General features: G+C 36.0%; 1 protein-coding gene across 1 annotated transcript; it reads right to left on the bottom strand.

The window, feature by feature from the left end:
- Positions 1 to 3046: 3046 nt before the first annotated feature.
- Positions 3047 to 11390, bottom strand: MS3_00009212 (uncharacterized protein; the record flags this gene model as incomplete). The annotated part of the gene is made up of 2 exons (XM_012940697.3): positions 3047 to 6136; positions 11280 to 11390. The coding sequence occupies 2 exons, from the start codon at positions 11388 to 11390 to the stop codon at positions 5828 to 5830; spliced, it is 420 nt and encodes a 139-aa protein (XP_012796151.2). The 3' UTR covers positions 3047 to 5827.
- Positions 11391 to 12035: the final 645 nt, after the last annotated feature.

The following is a 12035-nucleotide window of genomic DNA, read 5'->3' as shown; positions in this document are numbered from 1 at the left end:
ATCAATGACGATGTTCACTAAATACATTCATCCTTAACTTTGTATATCCTCTGTCAACCAATCGCGTAGAAATAAACAACTGGATACGGTATGTATTTAGGACATGCATATTTTAGGCATTTATATGAGTAGGCAAACTGGGCGAAGGATGATAGATATTGAATTAATGTAACTAGGGCAAGCTGTATAAGTCAAATCAGTGGACAGTGGGTAACTTAGTCACTACATAAGGTCATTAGTGTGTGAATTACAGGTAATCAATTAAAGTATAGATAACGGATATACATAAGTCGAGCACAACTAAAAAGTGCTCCAAGTTAACAGTAAATAATTGACAAGTCTATACATATGAAAACATTATTTTATAACCACTATTACGCTACACAAACACCTAGTGAATATCACTAATTCATTGTAAATCGTAAATATATATAGCGTAGAACCATGAAAAATGTCTTCGCTCTATTAGCTGTTAATAAATATAGAAATGGTAATTAGCACTGTATGGAAATAAACATCCATGCATACAATATGCTCAACGAAGTTACAATTACTTACTTACGCCTGTTACTCCTCGTGAAGGAGCATAGGCCGCTCACCAACATTCGCCATCCAACCCTGTCCTGGACAATCCTTTCTAGTTGTTATTCGTCTTTTTCATGTCTGCTTCTATTTCCGGACGTAATGTGTTCTTTGGCCTTCCTCTTTTCAGCTTCCCTTCAGGACTCTAAGTTAGGGCTTGCCTCGTGATGCAGTTTGATGATTTGCGTAATGTATGTCCTCTTCAGCTGGAAGCTGATTTATCTTCTCTCACAGAAGGATGTTGCTGATGGTATCCGGCTAATGGATGTTGAGCATCCTGCGTAGACAGCTATTTATAAATACTTGTACCTTCTTGATGGTGGTTAGCGTTTTTTAGCGAGTTAGTTTTCTACGGGATGGGGTCGCTAACCCCATGCCCAACCCTCCTCCTTTACCCGGGCTTGGGGCTGGCAGTAAATTTACAAGAGCTACAGGCAGAGTTGAAGTTACAATTAAGCACCCCAAAATCACACAACAGTTCTTATTAGTCTGTCACATTAACTCATGACTAAACGTTTACGATCCCCTTGTCTGCCCCTGTTAGCGTATTACAAAATGGTGTTAACTTAGACTGATAAACATTTGTGCTAGATTTTACACTATTTTTTGTCTTTAGATCTAATCTGTTGTAAACTGTGGGACCTAATTCTTTCAGAGTCATTCTTCAATTTAATGTCAAATTATAGATATGAAGAAAGCTCCTTAAAATACAGTTATCATTATCGAAAATATTCATGTAGTTGATAAAATCCAAGTTAGAAACCAATAGACTATCCCCAAATATTGTTAACAGTGAGACTTATTAGTACCACTACTGAATAAATTACATACGTCAGTTTCAAATCTAATAACAAACATATTAAAAATGGATTCAAATACATCCAATCAATGTTCGTTTATAGTAGGGTTTTTTGATAACGTCAATTGAATTAATTATAATCTGTACTGGCCCGATATCGGACTTCAGTTATATCGTATGATGATTGTCATCCAAACATACATGCTAGCTACCCTCGTATATAATTATCAACTTAATTTGAGTTAGAGAATAAGGGATTGAATAAGTCAAGTATGAGAGTGGACTTTGCATACATATATTTCAAACAATCGTTGATATGAACAGACAATCAGAGAAACAGAGTGAAGGAAGCGAAGCAAGACGAAATGAAACGTAGTAGAGCAATGGAGGAGGGTGAACCAACTTAACTTAATCAAGCATGACTCGATATTTACAGTCAAGCAAAAATAAATTACGGACAAATGAATAGGGTAAGTAATTAACACATTACTTACTTACTTACGCCTGTTACTCCTCGTGAAGGAGCATAGGCCGCTCACCAGCATTCTCCATCCAACCCTGTCCTGTGCAATCCTTTCTAGCTCCGTCCAGTTGTAATTCATCCTTTTCATATCTGCTTCTATTATCCGACGCAATGTGTTCTTTGGCCTTCCTCTTTTTCGCTTCCCTTCGGGATTCCAAGTTAGGGCTTGCCTCGTGATTCAGTTTGACGATTTGCGTAATGTATGTCCTATCCATTTCCATCGTCTTTTTCTAATTTCTTCTTCAGCTGGAAGTTGGTTTGTTCTCTCCCACAGAAGGCTATTGCTGATGGTATCCGGCCAATGGATGTTGAGTATCTTGCGTGGACAGCTATTTATAAATACTTGTACTTTCTTGATTGTGGTTGTTGTAGTTCTCCAAGTTTCAGCTCCGTACAGTAGAACTGCCTTGACGTTCGTATTGAAGATTCTCACTTTGATATTGGTTGAAAGTTGCTTTGAGTTCCATATGTTCTTCAATTGTAGGAATGCGACCCTTGCTTTGCCGATCCTCGCCTTTACGTCTGCATCGGATCCTCCTTGTTCATCGATGATGCTTCCCAGGTATGTGAAGGACTCTACATCTTCCAGAGTTTCGCCATCAAGAGTGATTGGATTGGTGTTTTCCGCTTTGAATTTGAGGACCTTGGTTTTCCCTTTGTGTATGCTGAGGCCTACTGATGCAGAGACTGCTGCTACACTGGCTGTCTTCATCTGCATCTGTTTGTGTGTACGTGATAGGAGGGCTAGGTCATCTGCGAAGTCCAAATCGTCTAATTGGTTCTGAGCTGTCCATTGTATTCCGTGTTTTCCTTCAGATGTTGAGGTCTTCATAATCCAGTCGACCACCAGAAGAAAGAGGAAGGGAGAGAGTAGACAGCCTTGTCTGACTCCAGTCCTTACTTGGAATGCATCTGTCAGCTGTCCTCCATGCACTACTTTGCACTGTAGTCCGTCGTATGAGTTCCGGATAATATTGACAATCTTCTCAGGAACTCCGTAGTGTCAAAGAAGTTTCCATAATGTCCTCCTATCTACACTGTCGAATGCCTTTTCATAATCAATGAAGTTGATGTATAGTGATGAGTTCCACTCAACTGATTGTTCGACGATGATCCGTAGTGTTGCAATTTGGTCTGCGCACGACCGATCCTTACGGAATCCAGCTTGTTGATCTCGAAGTTGGGAGTCTACTGCATCCTTCATCCGGTTCAGCAACACTCTGCTGAAGACTTTCCCTGGTATTGACAGTAGTGTAATGCCTCTGTAGTTTTCACATTTGCTCAGATCTCCTTTCTTTGCAATCTTGACGAGGTGTCCTTCTTTCCAGTCCATCCGCTCTTGTTCCTCCTCCCAAATCTTTTTGAATAGAAGATAAAGCATGCTTGTGGTTGCTTCGATGTCTGATTTCAGTGCTTCAGCTGGTATGTTGTCGGGTCCTGCTGCTTTCCCGTTCTTGATTTGTCTGACGGCCATTCTAATTTCTTCCGTAGTTGATCATACAAAAACAGTCAGGATTAATAAGAGAACAAGTGACAAAGTAAAAATGTGGTTTGAGGGGAATGAATAGATCAGTCTGTCCAGAGGCTAGAATAACCCATGTGGTTTGACATAGTACCAGCCCCTACAAATGCATAACATTTGAAGTGTTTTCGTTAAGTAGTGAATCAAATAGATATGAGTCTCTAGAATATGCTAATTGTCATATCCCTTTATCGTTCATAACACTGTACATTAGATGATAAAATGGATGTTCCGGAACCTCGGTAGACTATTTTGGTTGTCATCAAAAACGAAGAATGATTTAAATCTCAAGTAGTGAAATCATAGATGATAAAATGGGTGTTTATGACGAAAAGTCGATTTTTGGTTAGTTCTTCTTTCAAAGGTAGTCCAGTTAGATTGATGGAATCTGTTAGTATACGTATGAAGGGTTACTCTGAATTAAAGTCAGTGACAAAACATTAGAAGAACTACTTACACCTCAAAGTGAATGGGTTCAGTAGTGGGTTTATCATAGAATTTTCGACATTTTTCACAGTATTTAACAAGGATAGTCTGGAAACTGTAAGTGCTGACGAGAAAAGTACTTTATGTTACATATTAATGGAGTAAAACAGCAGAATGTGTTTATCCTCCGCCTATAAAAGTATTGTGTTTTACTTTTTCAAGTTCTTTAGGTTTGTCTACACGAACTTATGGAACCTTAAGAGAATTTATGGAAAACTACTGTTTCAGCTGGGAGCAAGTAATAGATAACAATTTTCTCATAGCTGCACTGATCGGAGCGAACATGAATCACTTACCAGGAACTTTTCAGTCAACTTAAAGCATCCAGACGATTTGACTCATCTAAATGAGTACGTATCTTTTTGAGTAGCTCGAACAATTATATGGAGATAGTACGTATTTCGAGTTAGATTTGATCATTGAAGTCGGATTATTGGCATAAAAAATAATTTCGCCATTGCTTTTGTATGTTACGCGTTATGTTCTTAAAGAAAACACTATTATCTACTAAACAAGCGTGGCTTTTGAACACATTGCAGATTTAGTATGTGCAGACATTGATTATATGCAAAACAAGTGTCTTTAATAATCAATCACAATAATTTACAAATCAAATACTATGCCCGTAACATATTTGAGCCATTATAAATCTGTTAGTAAGGCGCGCCATATACTAGTTTAAAACAGAAATATGAAAGTATTTTTTTATTTGGGTCATATTTATACTGTAGTTTTATAGAATACGTACGTAAGCTTTTCACATCAAAAATAAAGGTGATGAATTCCACTTTAATTTTAAGACAGAAAGACGTTCGGATATAATCAATAGGGCATAGACTACATAAAATTTGATAACAATTTAATGAAGAATGGAAGAGAGGATACTTAAACAAATGAAAATGTCAGTAGATACAACTTAATCAAGGACAATCAATATAAATTTAGTTTAGTTAGTTGCATTTCGCTGTTCACAAGAAATACAACAGTATCTATGTTAGCTATTGTTTTGAGATATGTCTGATAACATCGCAAATTGAGTTGCACAGCCTGTAGGACCAAGTTCAAGGGAGAGACAATGTGCCTTTATGTCATAATTCAACGGAAATACCATTTATTCCACTTGGCTGTGCAAGGGATTGACAGCCTATTTCCTTAGCTTTTGAGTTGATATGTAGGTCGCATCCAAACTGCTAAAGTCGGTGTTCCAAGATTTTAAGAAACCTGACCTTATAATGGTTAAACATAACAGTAAGGACCTTAAAAACTACTTTGTCGGAGTCTCGAACACAATTTCTTGAAGCACAAATAACATCAAAATGAAACGTTCTAATGTTTCAATAACATTTATCTGTTGTTTAGTCTGTTTAAGTGTCAAAAATTGAAGACAGTGATCTGAAAAAGCATGAGTGATCTCACAACAACCGCGTCTGATTTCACATTCAGTAACAACCTCTGAAAGGCAAACTAGATGCCAGTTCTTATACTGTTCTTAAAGGCACACTTTGTGTGAAATTTAATGAGACAACCAAGTCAATCAAGCCAAAGTAGTTCAAGAAAAATCCAAATAAACAACCAACTGATTAGAAAGCGAGTCAGTTAACCACCAAGACTGAAAAAAACTATCTGACGACTAAAGACTGTTTAAACGGGATATAAACGAGTTATAAGGTGAAATAAACACATGACTATAATATAGGTGGCAATGATAGGCATAAAATCTACAGCTAACATGAAATGAATATAGAATGGGACATGTCAAGAATCAAATCATGAAGCACTACCAAGTGATCCTGAGCAAAAATGTATCCAGAAGGTTCTTCTTATGTATCTATATTCAAAACCCACTCAAATGACATAATTAACAGTGAATAGTAAAATTAAAATGCAGGGAAAGAATAATTTCTCATATATTCAATCATTTTTGAAATTTTTCTCGAACTAGATGCTTTACAACGTTCTGAATATGTGGTATAATTAATTTTCTAGCTTCAAGCCACTCTTGCTTTACTTTTTCAGGGTTTTTTATGGAAAAATATTCAATACCATCTTTATAATGAGGAGCAAAAAAGGATTCTTGACTAACAATATTCGATTCATCGTTATCGTTCTCTTGATCTTCAGCCGGTATGTCTTCATTTTCATCTAGTGTCTTCCATTCTTCCAAAACTTGTTCTATTGGAAAGTCAAATTTAAACTGGTTATGATTCATTCGAAACCTAGATTTCTGAAAGCAAAGATAAAACGTGTATTTAATTAGATTACCACTGTAAATAAAACATTCACGAACATGAATACTAAACAATTACCTAATGCAGACTAATTTCACTTTAGGCGGTCACGCTTTGGTAGCATGTTCAATAAGATGGATGCAGAATTATTGCATTAGCGATTCCCTCTCAACGGAAGAGGAGCTGAGAGAGTCGGACATGTACCTTCGATAAGAAGACTAGAATAATAAATTTGTCAACTAAAGATTTTTTAGAATTCTTTAACACATAAGCTGGAAATCGTTAACCTACGCACAAATAATCCCCAGAAAACATTCATTCGAAGTATTTTCGCCTACAGCATGAAGACAGAACTTGCAAGTTTACTTTGTTTAGGACTATTACCAAACGGGGACATCATAGGTATAGGTTTTACAACAACATAAGAAATAAGACTGGTTCTTTATTCACTAGGCAGATAAACATCAGGATTTTTACCACTGTGTCAGTGATAAAGGTCTTGAGACAGTTTTCGACATGGTAAACCTGCATTACTTTCATGATATAGGGAAAAAATGAAGGTAACAGTTTGCACTGACTTTTTATCTCCGTTTCCTGGATACACGCACCAATTTTGTTGAAGGTTACTGTAAGTCTCAATACATGGTGTCATATCTTCGTGGTCCAGATTTTAAAGACATTCCTTCCTCTTCCAATAACCAACAGTTATTATTTCACTTCAGAATTCCACTGATGAAAATTATGCTCCTTAATGACAATATGTGATTTATACGTTTATGTTTTTGAAGTTTCTTAACTATTATCTAAAATTTTCTAAGTAAAATGCTTTTTAAACATACTTATACATATTCAGTTGGATGTGCTGCATCCAAACAAATGAGGAATAAATGGTAAAAGTATGCATGAGTTGGTGATCCGTTTAAAATATGAGACATTTCTAGTCACTATTTACGTCAAATAGTCCACCTCTACACTGCTAATTGTTACCTTGTTTTAGATTGCATTAGAGAATAACTATAATTTTCAGTTGCAAAATAGGAATGTCACTAATACCTTACCGTTTTTAGTATTTTTGTAAACTTATTAAAATTTGTTTAAATAAATGGATTTTCACACATAAACCATTCTTCTAACTTATTTTAACTGCAAAGAAAAGTTGGTTTCTGAGGGAGAGGAAAATTGAACTATTTGGCCTAAATCTAAGAGAGAGGGAAATAATGAGATCAAACTTCAAGCGAAAAGTAGACTACTCGAAGTACACAGAGATGTAAATTGTTTGACACTTCCCCTAGAGGTAGACGTTTGAAGAAAAAGTCTCACTATCCCAACTTTGAGAAAGATTAGACCAGTTTTATGGAAACTTTGCATGAGTCATATTAGAAAATTTGGGCAATGCAACAAAAGACACGCCATTTCTACTAGTCTGGGAGTTTTCCTTGAAATTTCTGATGACTAGTAAGTTCCTATTTCCAAAGGTTATGCCCGTACTGAGGTGAGAGCCTAAAACAACCTTTTTAGGTTATGAGACAATCTAAGTAAAGGCTAATGATACTAAACAGAAGTAGATGGAGCAAAGTTCGTTTAAAACTAAACACTATTCACAACCTGCTATTAAATTATGTTCAACGGCATACTTAATACTTGAACAAGAGGGTGTTACAAACTATAGTAGTCAAACTAGCACCAAGATTTATCTAAAACTTTGAGACACTTAGGCCTACTTTCAGCATCGCTTGTAACTCACTTACAACATCCGTCAGAATCGCATTGAAACCTGGTTTTCTATCACCATAAGTATACGTATCTTCAGATATTCAATAGTTAGCCACAAATGTGGATTTCTACGACGGACATACACCGTAAGTATATTTTAATGCCAACGTAATACTACGAGGTTATCATCCCATTCTAACGTACGTCTATGCTCATTCAATGATATCACTTATCAAGAAGTTTCCCGCTAGAAATAGTTCTAAGTTTAATAAGTCTGCATATTGGTTCAAACTTTTAGATCATGGCAGCACATTTTACAAGTTAGAGTTATCAACGAATTTATCCAGTTATCATATGTAATGGTTTTAAGTTTTATAACACAATTACATTTTCCTTCAGCATCAATCGAAACTCCATATTATTATCAACGACATCGACAGGAAAGATGTGCTCGAATACCAAAGCGACTAACTGTTAAACGAAAAATTATTTATATACAAGGAGGATGTGACGTCAGGAGAAATCATGGGTCGGATTAATCCCGATGCTGACTGCTTTTTGAAAAAATCCAAGGTTTTAAACTGTTGTGGTTAGTTGTGATAAAATAAAACATCCTTTCATATAACTTCCAGTCAGCTGTGGGTTCAAGTGCTGGATTTAATACTATCCTCGGGTAAAATGCCAAAGATGTTATGCAATCGTATCTTTCAATTAAGTTTATGAGGTAAAATGATGATAGCATACAACAAAAACGTTTGACAGAGAAGTAAAAAGAAGCACAATGTTGATGTGTACACTTCCGAGGAGTTGAAGGTTCGATGTACTTTTGTAGATTTCTCATAAATTAACATTTTGAAGGGGTTTTACATAGATCTATTACGCAAGTGTTTGGTGATTTAATGGGACGAAATTTAAGACTGTTAAGATTGACGAATGAAATTTTGATTGATAGATGAATACAATATGATGTAGCCTAGTGGTGGCTACTCATGAGATCTTGTTAATGACTAAGGCCTCCGAATGATTAAAAATAAAAGACCCTTAGCCAGATTAGATTTTCGTGATATAAAATTATGTGCTTAGATACAGAATATGAATACAAAATAAACACGGCCAAATATTTAAGGTGTAGGTTACTCACTACCCAACCAATTAAGACATGAATATTAGGCTTAATCTTTGGGCATCTTATCACAATCTATTCATTTAATAGATTCATATATATCAGGTTTTCGAAAACTGAAGTTTTGTCATCACAAGCAAGTTGTATCGTTTTAATGATCGTAGGTTTCAGGCCTTGAAACAAAATGTTGACAAAACAATGCCAGGCATTGCAGATTTATCTAATCAGAAAAATAATTTGACGGCTTACGTTAAAATCTCATTCATTAAAGTCAAGGGGAAAGTATATAAAACGTGGATTCCCGGCCTTCACAGTTTCCATCTCAGACGCCTGTAGAACCAGGTACATTGGAAGCTGTATTGGGAAATCAAAAATTCCGTGATCAATTTGTAGGTTGCAACAGTTGTTAAGTATGATTAAGGATACAAAAATATCACCGATCATTGAGAATGATCTTCGTGAGTCAGCAAAGTTAGTTTCGGCTTACATAATGACAGACTAACTTGAAATAATTTTAACTCTAGATGGAACAAAAAGCGAGCTGAGTATTGGCAATCACAGATTTTGCAAAATGATTTGAAGTAGGTTAGAATTATATCAAACATTATTGGTTAGATGTGATGTGTTCCAGATTTCAAGGTCACTCTTTGTCTGAGTAAGATATCAAATCGATTCATCAAATGACCATAAGAGCCAGGTCATCTTGTAGTGCAAGAAGTAAAGTAAACAAGCATGGGACAGAAACAAAAGAAAATTCAGGCATAAGTTACTTCGTACGTTTACGTACAAATCACCAATTCCGGTGTATTTTCACTAATTGGCTGGCTTCCTAAATACTAAATAATATCATTATAAGATATCCATTCCATGCAAAATATTTTTACATAAAATTTTGTAGACCATGTCATTTCAAACGTTTACGCCGACTCTTGCTGTATACATGTACTTCGTCAACAAAGCTTAATGACAAGACTTCGATGAGGTTCATCTAATTATGTAGTACTTTTAACTGTTTTTTTTACTTCTTTTTCTACCTGGCTAACCTTTTTAAATGCAAATCGTCCGATTTCCTTATTTAACTACAACCTTTAAAGACAAAATAGGATTTACGCAACATGTTCATAATATTACCAAACTAATCTAACATTTTTTTATTTGTAATGCGTCAGTCTTCTGGATACGGTGGTGAATAAATTAACAGAGTACACAACAATGAACATTATTGTTCTAAAGCAAATAGCTGTTTCTCACATTTGACCATCATTTAGTTTCATTTTCTCTATCCATTGCTGGCAGATGGTAGAAGAAGGCAAATTAATAATCAGTGACAGATAGTGCAATTTTTAGTAATGACCTACTAAATCTACGGACGTAACAATCGACTTGAAAAGGCCACTTCCAATGCCCAATTTATTTCCTCTCAGTTTTCAGTAATAGTAGGTCAGTTAGTGTCTACTAATCTTCTAAGCATTTTCACCCTTGAAAATCTACTGTTCCGTTAAAAGCAATAATCGTTGAGGCTGATATTTGTTTATGATGACGAGCGACCCAGATGTTGACCACTGAATGGAAAATACGGAATATAAATATAATCTTATTAAGAAACAGTTTTTAGACGTTTCAGAAACAGTTTCAAAAGGCCTTAGTTCTGATGATAAGAGAAATATTATGTAACTTGTTATGGTTCGCATCTAACCAGAAGGAAGTTTGTGTACTACTGGGAGATGCAGAGTGTGTGAGTGAGGAGAACTTAAACAAAGAAGAATAAAAAGTGGTCAGTCGACGACTCAGTAAGCGCATACAATACACCTACACTTAACATCCAAAGCAATCAACAAGAATTAGAAATAACACAAGCCTCAGATTAAGACTGTCATGGAATAGGACCTGTAAGTGTATAGTTTTACCCGCTACAGTCTTGACTTTCCGATTGTTATCCAATGTGTGGTAGGCTAACATAAGATGGCCTCCTATAATACGACAAGTAAAATAAAAATAGTCATCCTATTCCTGCTAGCAACCTAGTGTCTGTTTTTGGACCATCTTGGCATGACCTGAAAATCCTGTAGGGCCAGTGAAATGTCACTAGGCCCTAGGTAAATAATCTGGCAGTTGGGTAACTGAATATCAAACCGATCATCGATCCCTGTCAGTGTCAAGGGCGACCAACACGCATCAGTTAATCGTATGCCATGGACTGGCCCATACGGCAGTGGTCTTACCTTCGCTTATATCTACTTAAAATAATATATTTCTGTAATAACGTCCTTTGTGTTGTACAGCCTTCAAAACATCTATAGTACCTTAATACGTCGATGGGGTAATCGACGTAAGGTGCTGATCGCGATTTGTGACTTCAACTGAAGCTGGTTCGCCACACCATTCCCGTCTAACACTAGTAGGCCCCCAATCATTCGTCATAGATAATCTACATTGATGATCTATAATTCACTTAAACATAAGCTAGCTTCTTAGATGTGATATTGGTAGCTTATGAAACTTTGAAACGTTTATCAGTCAGAAAATTCAAAAGCTTTGGTAAGTGACCGTAGAAATGCGACTCTCTGGCGACTTTTACTTTATGACACGCAGTTGTTTCCATATCATGAATTTTTGTCACATAACTTTTGACAGTGGTGTACTGTTGATAAAGAACTCTTTATTATTGCTATTCCTGGCTCGTAATAGTATGTTTTTGGTGGGAGGAGTCTTTTCTGGACATCAAATTTTGAACTATTCAATAGACTTTTCCGAATTCCGCCTGGAGTCTAGCCTTTCAATTTCACCGGATATTTTACCCCAAACACATACATCGCTTTCATGTAAAAAGAATGGTAACAATCTACAGAGATTTTTCATTGCGTTAAAGTTGAGTACGAACTGTGTATGATCTAAGTCGACATCTTATGGAGTGCTATTATGGTATATTTCTATTACGAATTAAGCCCTTTTATTCTGATTCTCTTCCTTATACTGCACAAACTCTATCGATGCAACAGTGTGTTGTGCTTCTGATTTCAAAATTCGAAGGCTTGTTTTTACGTGTTACATGAAATACT

Source organism: Schistosoma haematobium, chromosome 5, assembly GCF_000699445.3.
Source record: "Schistosoma haematobium chromosome 5, whole genome shotgun sequence".
Classification (NCBI taxonomy): domain Eukaryota; kingdom Metazoa; phylum Platyhelminthes; class Trematoda; order Strigeidida; family Schistosomatidae; genus Schistosoma; species Schistosoma haematobium.
Note: the sequence above shows the minus strand (reverse complement) of the source record. Positions and strands in the feature narration are given on the sequence as shown.